At 40.4% G+C, this 16,468-nt stretch overlaps 1 protein-coding gene across 5 annotated transcripts in view; it reads right to left on the reverse strand.

Annotated features, from left to right (window-relative positions):
* Positions 1-16,468, reverse strand: part of LOC131959163 (C-terminal-binding protein 2) — a 115,704-nt gene that overhangs the window by 15,614 nt on the left and 83,622 nt on the right. For all 5 annotated transcript variants that reach the window (XM_059324263.1, XM_059324262.1, XM_059324261.1 and 2 more), the window contains 2 exons: positions 8,159-8,313; positions 2,502-2,646 (listed from right to left, as the gene is read on the reverse strand). In XM_059324263.1, coding sequence (XP_059180246.1) covers positions 2,502-2,646; positions 8,159-8,313 — 300 coding nt within the window. The remainder of the gene's footprint in view (positions 1-2,501; positions 2,647-8,158; positions 8,314-16,468) is intronic.

Below are 16,468 nucleotides of genomic sequence, written 5' to 3' on the forward strand. Positions count from 1 at the left end.
GTTTATTCAAAAAGATGGTAATTTCATCCATTTGATTAATTGTCTGGCTCTAGTACCAATATGCACACACATTGCAAATAATTATATATATTATATATTTGCTGTAAAATTAGGGAAGAAGCTGACCGATCTGAACAACCACTAGTTCAACACATATTAAACAAAAACTTATAATTTTTTATTTTTAAATCAGTGGTGGATGAAGTATTCAGAACCCTTACTTATGTAAAAGTACTAACACGACACTGCAGAATTACTCCACTACAAGTAAAAGTCTTGCATTCAAAACCTGAAGTAAAAGAACAAAAGTATCAGCAAAAATGTACCTAAAGTATCAAAAGTAAAAAAGCTTATTATGCAGAATGGCACCACCCAGATTCTTATATATATTCCAGATATATTATTATTATTTATGCGTTTCTGTAAGCAGCATTTGACTTTTGTCCAGGGAGAGCTAATTTTAACGACTTAATATACTGTTATGTGGTTACATTTAAAAACATGTATACAAATCTATAGTCTATAACATGTTTTTCATGTTAAATCTCGACTTGAAAAGTAACTAAAGCTGTCAGCTAAATGTAGTAGAGTAAAAAGTACAATATTTGAATATAAAATGTAGTGAAGTAGAAGTAAAAAGTTATTTATATGTGAAAATACTCAAGCAAAGTACAAGTAAATGTACTTAGTTACATTCCACCACTGTTTTTAATTGCAGTTTGATTATAATTACTAGGTTAGGCAGGTGAATTTTCTAAAATCACAGCATAATATAATCGTCAGGATACGATCACGTGATAAGTTAATATGTATTGACTTACAGTATTTCCAAGCTTTAGTCTATGTAAACTTATGTGCACACCCACACTAAAACAAGTTTTAGCCACTTTCTGTTAAGACATGCTCCAGTAGAATGCTCATAATTTCGTTACCTTCAGAGTATTTAAACCTCTGACCTTGTGGTATTACCTTGCCTATTCTCCAACAACACAAAGATTTCCATTATCGCCACTTAAGCACTTCTGCCTGCCCTCACTCTCCTCTAATGTCCTCATCCCACTCTGTATCTCAGAGTTACAGCACAGCCGTCTCTGGACAGCAAAAAATAGCCAGAGCCTGCTCAATCAATGGCCCCTTTTCTTCTCCCCGGGAACAGCCGCCATATCAGCGCCGCCTTCTCCAGGCACGATAGCTTTTGACTCCTGCGTTGTGAGGCAGAGCGCCTTCGGTGAGTGGGTGGCAGTTAGACACAGTATCTCGTATTGGCAGGAAAATGGCAGCTTTGTCAACTGTAAGGGCTGTTTGAGCCACCAGCCTGCTGATATAAGCCTGGGTGGTGGTTCAGAGAGAAGACTGAACTCTCCTCTCTCTCTGTGCGTCTTCCCCTTTCTGTCTCTTTGAACATTTTGGCTCACAGCAGGATGTCTGCCATTCATCTGACTCTTTAATTCAGCCTTTGATACAGTTCTGAGAATCCATACAGTGAAAAAAAAAACACAACGAAACCATAAACATGTGGTCTGAGGCGCTCTCCCTTTAGACAAACTCGCTATCAACTGAGCCATCTTGTTCTGACCTCTAAATACACGGACCCTTTGGCAAATTACTGCAGTTTTCGACATGCCACATTGCGGCGGTGTGATGAATCATCCCCTCACGGTTCACCTAAATCTGATTAGTGGCGCCAGAGGTATCATATGTAATTAATGAACAAATAAATGATCAAACAAGCTCATAAGCAGAAGCCAAGAAATCAATACAACATGAGAGACAACTGAAAAATGCACATAAAACACCATACAAAAAATGTATCCTTGTGTGACACACACACCATTTCTAGAGGTGGGAATCAGCAGAGGCTCCACGATACAATTTTATCCTGATACTTGAGTCACATTTTGCGATCTGGTGAGTATTGTGATAAAATATATTGCGATTTAACTGTTTAACTGCATTTTGTGTCCACAAAATGAAATTCAACCAAGAATTGTTTCGTCAAATAAGAGAACATTTTCAGTTCTGAATTGGGAGGCAGCCATGCATGTAAAGAGGAGACTTGTGGGAACCCAGAGAGCCTATTTTCATTGAGATAGCATGATGTCAGAGGTCACATGACGGCTTTGAAAATCACCATGAAACAAAAATAGCCTCATTTTGCAGCGTTATTTCGACAATTTCCTGACACGATATCCTGACCCACATGGTGCCTATATATAGATATATGTAGGCACCATCTATATATAGATTCCTTACATCCTCTAGTTTCATATGATACCAGTATCTTCAGTCTATTCTTAAAAGTAGAGAACGGCAAAAATGGCAAAATTACTGACGGCCGCCGACACGCTAAATATCGATACTTGGTGGCCATGAATCGATGCCATGCAAAATATCGCAATACTATGCTGTATTGATTTTCCCCCCACCTTTAACCATTTCTGTTCAATATTCTGTGATATATACATCAGCACTGAGGCTTTACTGGATATCACAGTTCGTACCCAGCTCTCCGGCAGCCTTGATGTCGATGTTGTCGTAGCCGCTGCCGATGCGGATGATGATGCGTAGGGCTTTGAACTTTTCCAGGTCCTCTCTGGTCAGGGTGATGGTGTGGTACATCATGGCTCCCACTGCTTCATTGAGCACCTGCAGACACACACATTAAGAAAAAATAGTGCGAATTAGGGATGGGAATAATTAATCAATGATTGATTAATGGTCGTTAAGAATTTGGTCGATCATGTGGAATTTTATCGATCTGTGTATTTTTTTGTTTTAATTTTATCTCTGACTGCATATCAGTACTCACTGAACTGAAACACGGCCGATCGGTCAGTTCTGCGGCCGTACGTCAATAAGCCAATGAGCTGAGAATTAAGTTGGATAAAGCTACAGTTTGCAAGCTGAAAGTCGCAATAACAATTATAAAACACACATAAGTGCATTAATTTGAGCAAAATTAGCTTACTGTATCAAACCTTGCTAGCATGAATTACTAGGTTTAATTTGACCCAAAACTTATTTAAACATGAAACATTTAAATATGCAAGATTATTGTGAAAACTAACCTCATGTCTCTTCAGGGGCTAAAACATAAAACATTGAACTCCTTGACGTTATCTTTACAGTTTAATCTCACTTGAGTTAGTTTTATGATCGACAGGAAGTCTCTTTTCATCTTTTCAAAATAAAAGCGCCGTTATGAAAACAGAACTAAGACTTTTGCACAGTACTGTATATATACATTTTATTTTGCCCATGTGTGCATGTTTGTATACATACTGGAGTATGTATAAAACATAGCAATTAATTGATTAATTGATCGTCAGCGTTATAGATGTTTGAGTTGGCAGGTTTCTTTCAAATGCCGTCCCGAAGGAGTGCCAATGCAACATTTTCCAATTATTTGTTCATAAAAAATAATCTGCCTTCCATTTGTTGATTATTCTGTTTCATGCGGCACATGCACGCAAAATGATTATTAGTCCATCATATGAAAATCACAAGATCACATTCCTTCCAGAGGAAACACATAAATCATGACTCCGGAAACTTAAGTAAAAGACTTCACAGCGAGGGCAAGCACAAGGATCACATGGTCCCCAGCAGCACTGACACACTGTCCTCTTACAGACCTGCACTGAAGTGGAACAAGTCGTTATATTATCTCAGAGGAGCCGCGGTTCCGCATGGTCATCACAATTACACTCAGACCCCGAGGGTGTTTATGGACAAAGGATCTGAGCAATTGACCGGACAGAAAGGTCAGGGCAGCTGCTGATTGTAGGATAAACCTAAGATATGATGGCATGTGATAGGTGGAAAAAATGACTGCATTCAGATGACCTTTTGACCCATTTACGTTCTGCAATGAAATGTTTTTTGAGCAATATGATGGCAATCACTACAAACCTATCCACAAAAATAACCAAAAAAAACCCCAAACATGCAGGTCTTAATATTATGCTGTATTTCTGTTTTTCTATATTTTTTTATTCTAATTCTGTACAAGGAAGATGAAGCAGTTAAAATCAGTCTAACATGGAAGAGTGGGACCTTCTCTGCATAGTTTTCCATAATCAATGAGAGGGCATTATTGTAATAGAAGAAATATATAGAAAATATGAAAACTTGCAATTATGTATATAAAAAACATAATTAGTTGACATGAGAAGTTGTAGTCTCAATACTTACTATATACTAAAACGTACCCGAAATTAGAGATGTAAGAAAATATTAATATACTTGAGTATGCATATATTTAAAATATAGTATTGCATCTATTGTTTTGATTTTAATTAATAGTTTACATGCAAAGGCATTGGTTAATTTATTTTCTGCTCTGTACATAAAAAGCTACTCAGACTTTATGCACATGGTGGTGTGTTTTTTATATGTACTGTGTCACCAGATTCTTGCCCATATGTAGCCCTGCCCATAATAAGAAACGGCACATAATTCTGTTTTAACTTGTATCTGTTTAGGCAGAGATGGACAAGGATTACATTACAAATACAAAAACCACACGTTGGTGCTGTTAGGTTTCTCCCCTCTACTTTTTGGACAACTTCAATTCAAATCTTTTAACATATTTTGGAAATCTGCTACTAAAACACAACCACAGAAAACCACAAAGTGTTTGCCTCAGGACATCTTAGGAGGAGTGTGTGACTGTGAAAAGCCGTTCCTCTGCTACATGACATGGAGAAGGTGACCTGGCCTGCGATCCAGTCTGATGTGGATCTAAACTATCCCCTCCACGCCCTCCCCTCTGTATCAGCCTCAGCCCCTGTCAGCGCCTAAATAACAGGGCCTGCAGCCAAACTGCATTAGCTTTCCTGTGATTAGCAGATTAGCTCTGAATTTCCATACAGCTTTTATAAGAGCAGCGTCCCAGACAGGCCTTCCATACTAGTTCAAGGTTAAAACACATAAGAATGCACGGCCAGTCAAAGTGCACGCACACACTCTTAACTTGGGCAATGGAGCTTTTTTGAGAGAAATCTACTTTAATGGAATCTCTGACCCAATCTATATCCCCCTCTCCACTGTAACCAAAGCCGTATTGCTTTTAACATCTATCATTTCTGACGATGCATTGGCTTTTCTGACACAGCAGCAGGGCCCTCCCCTTTTGGCCGAGGCGAGCGTGAGAGACAGAGTATAATGTTGCAAAGGAGTTTTGATATGGTGATTTTGTGTGTGTGTTTTTGACTCCATGGCTTACAAGGGAGGGATTTTATGGCCATGAGGTCATCCAGAGTGGATGTAGTGGGGATGAGAGCTGGTTGTAACTCTGAGAACAGACTTTTTCCACCTGGCGGATAATATGTGCAGATTAAAATGTTGCTTTCTAGCTTTTGGCACCTCTTAAAGGCACACTATGCAGGAATGATTGCGTTTGTAAACACAACATTTAAACTTGGCACCTTCTTTCTGGCTTAACAAGAGTGAAAGCAAACCCCATATTCACTCTTGTTTTGGAAAAAATGTTCTCCACTTGACATTTTGCCTCGCTATATTTACGCCTTTTTATCGATGTGTCTACTATTTATATTTTATGTAATAGGGCGCCGCAGGAATGAGTTCTTCAACCAGGAAGTAAGTTAGCATTTTTGCATCCTGGGGTCTACCCTCTCAAACTCAATGAGGATTTTGAATGGATTTGTGGTTAGATGCCTGAAATAAGGTCTGTGGTTAACACAAGCTGAAGAAATGTTTGCGTTTTGTTTTTATGTCATAAAATACATGAGTAAAAACCCCCACTTGTGAAGGTGGTTGCGAACAAGTGGCTAATTGAGACTACAGTGGTTGTCGGGGTCATTAAACGTCATCACGCTGGGCACGAACTCTCTCACTTGTCCGCCTCACAGCCTCTCGTCGTGTTTTTCTGTACTTTTGCAAACTCTTGTATAGTAGTTAATAAAGAATTTATAAGGCTATGGTTTCGCTAGCTTATCAAAACCCCTGGTTAGCTTGTCGGAGAGCGTCTGAAGCTAACGGTAGTGACGTTCAAGTCAAGCAACCATGGAGTAGTTACATTAGCTATAGCCTAACGTTAGCTTTTTACTTCTGTCAGCTCTATTAACGCTTCAAACATCATAAAAGTGGTTTTCATTTGTGAAGATTATTCTGCTGAACAAATTGCGAAAGCGTCACAGAGCTTATTTTCTGCAAAAACCCAAATGAAAAAATCCCATAAACTCATTCTCAATAGACCCAATAGTGATGCTAACTTCTGGGTTGGACTACAAAAATACATAATTTTGTTTGCTCTCTATAGTGCCTAAAGGTTGATGCGCAAAAAATGTCTCAAAGAGAGCAAAATGAAAAGAAAAGAGATTAAAAAAAACAGATATAGACTCTGCTACACACTTCTAGTGGGTCATAAGTGATAATGGAGAGGGATTACTTTTCTATTAGTCGATATATTTTTTCTTTAGGAAAATCCTGCATAGTATATCTTAAAATTGTCTGAAGCCCATGATAACAGCATAAAAGATACAGAAAAAACCCTGCAGAAGAGAAAGCTATGATCCTATTTTGATTACACTTTTTAAACTCACTTCAGCAGTGAACCAGAGATGTGAGCAAGAGGGAGATGACAGTTATAAAAATATATTCTTTGTGTGAATGAGGCTGACATGGCAAAGCAAAGCCTTAATAAAAAAAAGAAAAGAATAGCTGAATACTCAAGTGAATACAGACGTGAAAGAATGGTTAGACAGGCAAGCTGTTTCCATCTGCAACAAGCAATTTAAAGTGCCCCTCCAGACACGTTTTAAAGTATGTAAAAATACTATGCTATGATTAATATTTTGTTTAACATGGTTTTAAAAAGTAGGTGAAAAAAATTTCAAAGTTGTGACGTACCAAATGTAGCTTGCCAGGGCTACATTTTGATCTCAGATTGCAGGGAAGTGCACTGACATCTCCCCCATCAGAAGAGGAATGTGAAAACACCTCTCTTGTGACAAACTTTACACAGATACAGGTCAGTATAGTCGAGGTCAGACATTTTTGGTGACATAAATATAAATGCAGGGGGAGGAAATAAGATTGCTTACGTAATCGGTCATTTGTTGCAGCCTTAATCTTAACATCATGATTGGATGAACAGTAAGGCAGTGTGATGTTGACTCTATGCCACATGGGCTATCGTCCAGCTTTTACAGGCCACATGTGACTGCGAGGCACGACAACTGTGAGAAAGTTGGACGTCGGAGCGCAGGTGCTGCGTGCAGGATTCGGTCTCCATGAAGTGGTATTGCAACCCGATCGAGATCAGTATTCGGCCGTGTGTTTCATCACCCGAGAAATAAGGGATTACTGGGTAGAGGACCTGACATAACCTCGGGCCACTTTCATATTCCTGCCATGAGAAGCCTTTCCCAGGAGTTTCTGTATTTTCTGGTGAGGATGGAGGAGAGTGTGGCAGCTGGTGTCTGGCCTGAAAACATCATACTGAAACTCCCTGAATTATCCGCCACTGCATCTCCGCATCCATGCCGCAGAAAGAAGAGATTGGACATTTTCAATCTACACCACCCCTCTGGGTATCTAGACTGCAAGTTATTACTGTGAACTGCTGAATATGCTGGGGAGGTGAACATTACAATCATGTTTTTCCTGATAAGGCAGTGTTAAAACAAACAAAAAGCTACCCGCTCCCCCCTTTCTCCTCACCGCCCAAGGTCTTTGATTGAATTGATCTCTATGCAAATGCTTCGTTTTTAATATGTCCCATTTTCATAAAAACAGCGAGAGGAAAGATGTAGCGGCTCTCACTCCGTCTGCAGATGGAGAGATAGCAGTTTGGTGATACCCATCTCCGTGGCCATATATTGTTTTGCAGCCACGGCGCTGCATAAAAAGCAATAAAGAGCTTCTACAAGCCAATGTAATTACACTGCATCCCGCCATACAAGACTCTCTATTAGAACAATGGCACTGATATAGGCATCGCATTCTGTGCCACAAAGTGACATTAAATCATAATGAAGCCACTATATTTTAACTGGCGAGTGTGTATGGGGCCAATATAACGCACTTCACATATCAGCGGTGTGATAGGAGCAGAAAGAGGCGGACATGAGTGAGTGACAGACTCTCCATCAACTTTGCAGCAGTAAAGTGCAGCGTGGGAGTGTTTTTTTACCTTCTCGTGTATCTCCTGTGTGGACTGAGCGTCACAGAAGGCGACGGTCGCCAAGTCTTTCAGGATGGGCATTTCCACGGTGCAGTCGCGCCCGTCGAGCAGCGCCACCAGGGGGCGCGGATGCATTGGCCCGTTCATGATTTGGGGCCGAATACCTGGAGACAGATGGAGAAAAGAAGGAAGGTTATTTTAAAGAATATACAGTAATAGACTTGGAAAGATACTACGAAGTTTCAGCTGGTTTTCCCAAAAAATCTGCATGACATAATGCAAATAAGATTGAAATAAAAATAAGGTTTATATCAGTTAATCTGAAGATCTACAGTCATAGAAAAAAATGATTAGACCATTGTTTTCTTCAATTTCTTGTTAATTTTAATGCCTTATACAGCTAAAGGTACATTTGTTTGGACAAATATAATGATATCTGATATCTAGCCATTTTTGTTGTTATCATTATATTTGTCCAAACAAATGTACCTTTAGCTGTACCAGGCATTAAATGAACAAGAAAGCAAGGAGAAAACAAGGGTGGTCTAATATTTTTTTCCATGACTGTGTAGTAACTGAACTTGAATTATAGAACCAAATCAACTGTAAATAAGTCAGACTAACTGAAATAAGTCTGGCTTACTTCTTAAACTCACTCTATGGAACAGGCCCCTGCTTTGAATGATGAGATATATTCTTGTGTTATAGTTTGGGTAAACACCCTTCAAGTGTAGTTTTTTTTCTATTCACCAGGATATGGTTAAAGCGACAGTTTACCCCAAAATACCTGTAAAGCGATTTATCAATCTAGATTGTTTTGATGTTAGTTGTGATGAAGATATCAGCTGTAGAGATGTCTCTCTTCTCTCAGATATAACAGAACTATAATAAAACAACAGTAATATCTCTTTGTAGGAACTCATGACCCGGTTACTCAAGATAATCCTCAGACCTTGTTGTTTTCTTTCTTCTTCATGAAACTGCTCACTACAAGGTCTGTTTTTCAAATCTATTTTTGGCGTTTTGAGGCACCACAAGCTCAAAACGAGTGCCATGTTGTTTCATTATATTCAAGAGAAGGCATACATCATGGCCGATATTTCGATACAATCTAAATTTATGAATAGCACTACAGGGCAATTTAAAACATTTTTTAAATGTATTCAAAAATTATTTATTTTTGATTTTATTGAAATTGATGAAGAGTACTAAAAGTGACTTTTCTAAAAACTAAAATACATACTTAAAAATGCTAACAGACAGAAGTTCTAGCGGAAGATTCCCCCACTGTGCCAAGTCAAATTATTAGACTAAAAATCAGCAAGTAACTCTCTCCTGCCAGCTGGAGTCATCTGATCATCACTGTTTTTTGGGGAAATAAGAGACTCAGATTATAATAACCTCCTGTGTGTGTGCACATGTGCTGATTAGGATACAGCAGGAAGCAGGGCTCCGAACTATCGAGCGTTGCTCAATAAATCAATGCGCCTACTCAAGACTGGATTAGACCACAGCCTCACTTACAGGAATCCTCTCGGTCTCATGACTCCCAAACACTTACATCACATATGCAAGTTCACACACTCATGCACTCCATCATACCAAGAGGAAAATATCCCCCTGCGTGCACATATGACAAGTGTGCACTAACACACCCACAGTTTGTTCTCATTTCTCAGTTCAAGGGAGAGGATCCTGCATTTGCCTCACTGTGAGTGGAACCAGCAGCTGTGGAGGGGGAAAAAAGGGGAAAAAATGCAAGCTACACCTTAAGAAATGAGCTTCGCTGCCGCCCTGCCTCAAAAGAGCCATGTATCATTGAAATGTAAGAGAAAATGATACAAGGCTGAAACAAACCCGCAGCCAACTCACATCTGCACTCCGGCGCATTCGACAAAGTGCGTGTCACAGTTCTGGTTTTGTCTGCGCTCGGCTTTCTCCTCCCCTCTCGCCGCTTTTCCCACTTAAAGCGAAGAGAGCCGAGAAGTGCCGGGCTCCCCAGCGGGCCGACCTTCTCACAAGTCCCCACAGAAGAAGACGTGTCGCGCTGAGAAGTCAGACAATTACGAGCCCTGCTTCATACAATGTTAACAAGAGAGGGGTATCAATATTCATGCTGCTTCTGAGCAGCTCAGAATACAGCCAGTGGATGGATGAAGCTGGGAAGGAAAGCAACTGTTCCCTACTGAGTACTAGCACCCTAACACTACACAGGTCGTGATCTTCACTCTCAGTCAGCAGCTATGGACATGTCCAAGTTGACAGGTCATCCCAGAAGAGACCGAAAACCACCAACCACCTTTCATGACATCACTTTCTTATCTCATGCTTTGCTGCTAAGATCAGCATCTTAATGCTTAAATCGTGACCTCACTCGCAGGTGTGTGCATCTGTTTGCACTTAAAGTTATCCCGAAGATTAGGATGACGTCAGACTCCGGGGGTTGAGATAAGGAGAGGGGTGGAGGACAGGAGAAGTGGAGGAGGGCTCATTAGCTCTGTGGGATTACTGGAGCAGAAGAGGCAGATTAGGGCAGATAAAGGTGAGATTAGGAGATTTGAGAAAGTTGTGTGTGGCCATTGCACAATAAACAGGTGGGAGGGAGGCAGGGAGGAAGAACAGCGAGACAGAGAAAATTAAAATGTAAAACAAGCGTGCATAAAAATAGACTAAACACTGCCTGTTAGCCTAAAGAGCTCCCAGCAGACATCTCAAAGAAGAAGAGGAGGATGAAAGGAAAGAGAGCATAAACGACAGGAAGGGGATGCACAGAGAGGGAGAGAGAGCAGTCCAGCAGCCTCTCAGGGCAGGGGGAGGATCGGAGCGGAGGTGCCGTCTCCTCCTGCCTGCCGCCTATTGTCATGGTGACCACTTTAGTTGCCATTTTTAATGCACTTTATTTTTGGCAACGCTGGCATCTGCAACTGAGAGTTGAGGTGCAAACGCCTGAACCCCCGCCTCCCCCGGATGCAAAGGGCAGAGGAGATGTTTTCTCTCCTGACAGACAGACTGCAGCCCCTCCTCACCACCACCAACCACTATCACTGCCTCTGTGCCATACTTATCACACTCGCTGTTCGAGACAGGTGACATGACGGCAGGAAAGGTGAGGCGTGGCGACTCGGCTGTCTGTGCCACATCTGCAACTGACAGCTCGTTGAATATTAATGGGGGCAGCTGGGCGGTGCAGACCAAGTCCATTACACCACCCTGAGGGCGGGGTGTGAGAGCACGCACGCACATTTAGTGCCACATCTGAGGCAATACAAGAATACAAGCATACAAGGGCTGAGATAACTAGCTAATTAATCTATCAAGAGAAAAATAAAACAACAGTTCTAATAACTATTAATGGTCATCAAATAAAAGTAGAAAAAACCTTTGGGTTTGGACTATTGATCCAACAAGAAAGCATTTTAAAGACATCACCTTAAGCTCCGATTTATAGCAAAGGGCTGTCCACTACTTTCCGACACATTATAGACTTAACAATTAATCCATTAATTGTCCCTAATGAGCCCTCCTTTACTTCTCCTCACCTTTACACCATCTAATCAATGATGAAAACAATCTTTAGCTCCAGCACCACAGTATGTTTCTGCATTTCCACTGCATGGTACTGCATGGCTCTACTCAACTCAACTTGCTGTTTTTTGTTTTTTTCAATAGTAAAAACTGTGAACATTACTTTGGTACTTTTCGTACCACCTTGGTTGAAGTTCCAAGCGAGCTGAGCTGATACTAAAAGTTGAAGTTAAAACACTGCAGATCATCGATTAGTTGGAGGGAATCATCACCAGCCGGCATTTTTAAATAACCAAACTACCGTCGAGAGCAGCTGCAAAGCTTCTAGTCACTTGACCCAGTTTTTTTCAAATAACAAACCAGCAAAACTATGCCACACATTATTTCCTCCACTGTACACTACTTACTACGCTGTACACTGCCACACAATTAACAAAGTGCAGATATTCTTTGTTTGCTTTCCGATAAAAGGATTTAGCGAGTGTCGCATTCAAGATGATGTCATGGCAGTATAATGCGTTGGCCCTTTAGCGATCAGCTGAAAGGAGGAAAGCACCTGGTTCTTTCATGTCACTTAGTATTGGCCATGTTTTATTAGGGCTGTAACAATACATCGATATAGATCGATTTATCAATTCTTCGGTGAATAATCCTACTGCATCGATACATAATGTCGTCTTAAATATACGCTTTTATTTTGACAATCTCCATATATTCATAATTGGAAGATCATCACAGGCTCTTTAAGTTAAGTGAATAGAAGGACAATTTTTATTCTTTGTATTAAAAAAGAATGGATTGTTTTTCATTTACATATCTGAAAGAGCACAGAAATAAAATGGTTTAATCGTATTTTATTTGCTTTTGTGAGTTGATGTAAAGTAACAGGTTGTATTAAATGGGCATATGATATCTTTAATATCTCATATCGATCGATGACCCCTGAATCGAACTGAATCAGAGTTGTACTGCAGCAGAATTTGTGATATTGGCAAAAAACGTATCATTGTCCAATGAATCAATCTAATACCGTATACTGTGATGAAATGCACAATTTACATCCCTATGTTTTATGCTGTTGCAAATTAAGAAAAATTAGTGTAATATTGGGTAAGATGGCAACAGCAGAAAAAGATAATCACTCATATGAGTTAAATGTTTGTTACGTCAGAACTTGTTTGGCAAAGGCGTTTCCATATCCCCACCTCAAGCAAGCATAAAACTTTTCTTGTGCAGCTGAGGAAGTTTTATGAATTCTATGTGTTAATTTTATCTTTCCATGCAGCTTTTCTAATGGGCTGCTTTAAAATGCACATAAAAATATGTGAATAAAAACACTGCCATTTATTGCTGGGCAGATGACGTAGCGTTGGTAAATTAGAGTTTGTTAGCTCACACCCGATCATAAATGTGCAGAAAACAATAAGATAAAAGAGGCTCAGAACGAATCATCATTTGATTCAAAGGTGCTAAAAAAGATATTGATTAAAGCACTGCAGGTTTGCGGCATGCAAGGCTATCCTTGACTCACAGAAAACACCCAGAACACCTGTAACCTTCTGCCTGCTGCATGTAAGTCAGTCAGTAGTTACTGGCTTATACAGATTACAGACAGCCGTGGGTGTGCAGGTGAGAGAAGCTGTGGGTGAGGTGGTAGGGGAGAGGAGCGGCTGGCAGGCTGCGTGGAACCCTCAGGCAGAAGTTAGACAGGCTGAACTCCATGAATCATCCACTGGGTTTCTCTCTGTCTCTCTGACCTTTCAGTCTCTTACTCTTTCAATCTCCCTCTCACCGACTCTTCCACTGCTACATTTCACTGTATCGTCTGCATTTCCCCAGATCTCTCCCTGTACGATAGCATCTTCTGACAGCTCCTCCTGTCTGCCGATGTCTAGCTCTGTATCTCTGTTCGCTCACCATGTATCCGCTTCTCCTTCCCTTTGTCACGTAAATTTCTTCCCCACCTCAGCTATCATTCCTCAGCTGTAATCACCGCCCCTCCTTTCTCTGTCGTCCTTTCGCCTCACCTGTCATTCCTTCTCCTCCTTTTCTATCATTTTCCACCCTTCTCTGTCTGTCTGTCGGTCTTTCTAGGAGCCGGAGTGTGTATTCATGTGTTTGTGTGTGTGTGACAGATTGATTCTCACTCTGCTGATTTTGATGGAGAGGAGATGATGTATCTGGGCATGGGGAAGCAGGGAGGTGACAGGCAACACTCCCCCTGTGGTAAACCGACAGCATGTACATCAAACCAGTCTTAACCAGAACTGCTGGGTTTGTCAGCGGCACAATACCCTAATTCTGAGAAGCGATGCATTCATGTTACCTTGTCAGCACCTTCTCTCTCCACAGCGGGTGTATAATTATCTGCAATATCATTTCATGTGTTTTAATGTGTCGTTAAACCATCATGGTATTATAAACTAGGGCTGCATGATTTGGAAAAAAGCTATTATTTTGACTGATATTACAATTGTGATGTTTTACCATGTTGCAGGGAATGATCATTTTTGCATCATTATTCCCATATTCATGGAAAAACATATCGAAAATGATTATAGTGTGAATTTGTTAAAAGATCTCTACCAAACAAAGATGGTTTTATAAGCCTGTAGAATAAAACGGAATATTATTTGTATGCCTGGACATCTGTGCAGCATCACAACACTTAATACAGAATGGTGTTTTGACACTTATTTTGCCTCTTGCAATTTGGAAATTACTCCATACTGCAATTTTGCAAAAATTAGGAGCCTTGTTCTGGCTCCCGGTCTGTTTATTACATGCACACAAAAAAACAATATGGCTGGGGCGTCCTGGTGGCTCACTGGTAGAGAGCATGCTATTAAAAGGGAGTGCTTGTTGCAGCAGAAATGGGTATGAATCCGGCCAAAGTCCATATGTTGCATGTCTCCCCCGTCACTATCTAATAAAGCATGAAAATACCAAAGAATTCATCTAAATCATCTAAAAAAGATGGCAACGGAAAAAATTGTCCAACTTGAGGATTCAAAACTGGAGTCTACAAGCAAATGGGTGATGTCACAGTGACTATGTCCATTATTTTATACAGTGTATAGTTCAGATGAAGTCTCAGTAAGTCTACCTGTAAAAGATAAGCCAACTTAATCACCACATTAATTGCAATGGACTGCAGGCAAATGTTGGTGCTAGAGCACAGGGCATCAATGCCACATTTTGGATTGTTATGGCAATTATAAAAAATGTTTTCAATATGTTAAATGCTTCTCCTGGCAAATATTGATATCTGGATTAAATTGAGATTAATTATGCACAGATCTTGTAATTAATTAGATTACCTTTTTTTAATTGCTTGACAGCCCGAGTGAACAGCTTAAAGAATCTCACATAGGTGTCATCTTGCAAATGCAGTGGTGCAAACAAAATGATTTTGCCATAATCTATTAAACAATTTTGCGACATAAAAAAAACAGAGGAGGACATAAACCCCCCTATGGTGTATCGATTGTCAACAAATGTGCGCACTGAGGGCAGGGGGCTGTGGAGTGTTGGGGGTCACGTCAGAACCACAGGAGGCAGAGTGCTCTTAATTTCACTCCTCCATTAATTAATCCCCCTCATTTCCTTTCCTGTGTTCTCGCTTCCTCTGCTTGTTGCTAAACTGTTGCCAGGCTGCGAGTGTGTGTGTGTGTGTGTGTGTGTGTGTGTGGATTTGGGATGAGTACATTTTCTCTGAGAGGCAGCTGCTGTCGTGGGTTTACCTGCCAAAGCAATAAATGCATGTAACACACATTCACACACATACTGTACACAACCCCTGCTGACATACTCTGTCAGATCTAAGGCTGCAATTAATGTTGTCCATTAGTGAATAGTCTATAAAATCAATTAATTGCATGGATGATCGGAACCAGTGGAAAAATCCCTGTCACAAGTAAATAAGTAAACAAGTAAATAAGTAAACAAGTGATGTTTGCTTAATCTTGCCTATAATCCAAAACGACTCAATTTACAGCCACATCCTACTGATATTTCTGTACATGTTGCTCATTATTTATCACTAATGGCAAGACAAAAACATCTCTGCCTCCTTAATGGTTCAATCCTAAATATATTTAATTAGTAAGCACGACCTTGAAACATCCTTTAATCCATGTACTTGTAAAGTAATAAACACGGCATGATGATTTCTAAAGGAATATTCTCTACTTTCTAAAAGCTCAGAAAGATTTATCATGTGGGTGACAAGATGATACAAATGGGCCTTGAAATAGCTTTTTAAAAACTGGTATCTATTACTGCTGGATATAATTTTACTAAAATCTTTTCAAGTCCCTGTAATAAAAAGGTGGTGAGCTCAGTTCGCAGGCTAAAAACGGAACATTTTTCTCAATTAGTTCACACAACAGTCGTCAAAAAATGAGAACTGGGTCACAATGAAAATTATTTTGGAAATCTAGGTCTCCAGTGAAAAGGCTTAAAACCACTTACTGGTATTTATGAGATCAGACTTTTTCACTTTGTTTGCTCAATCTCTCTCAGTCATCAGTATTTTAATTCTAATCATTCCTGTAGACAAATACTTGTGGAACCCGAACCCGGCCCGGGCTGGAGGCTGCGGTTCCTGAGCCAGCAACACTTAGTCAGAGTCTGGCAGCAGGACGCAGCAGAGCGGCGCAACGGGAGATGAGGCCAGAGTTTCCATTATGTGGGGAAGGGAGAGCTACGAGTTTCTTCCTACCGCTGGCCTCTTGCTGCTGGTGTAATGTTGCCTCTGTGAGGGGAAGAGGGAGCAGGAGGGAGCAGGGACGC

This window comes from Centropristis striata, chromosome 21, assembly GCF_030273125.1.
Source record: "Centropristis striata isolate RG_2023a ecotype Rhode Island chromosome 21, C.striata_1.0, whole genome shotgun sequence".
In the NCBI taxonomy this organism is placed as follows: domain Eukaryota; kingdom Metazoa; phylum Chordata; class Actinopteri; order Perciformes; family Serranidae; genus Centropristis; species Centropristis striata.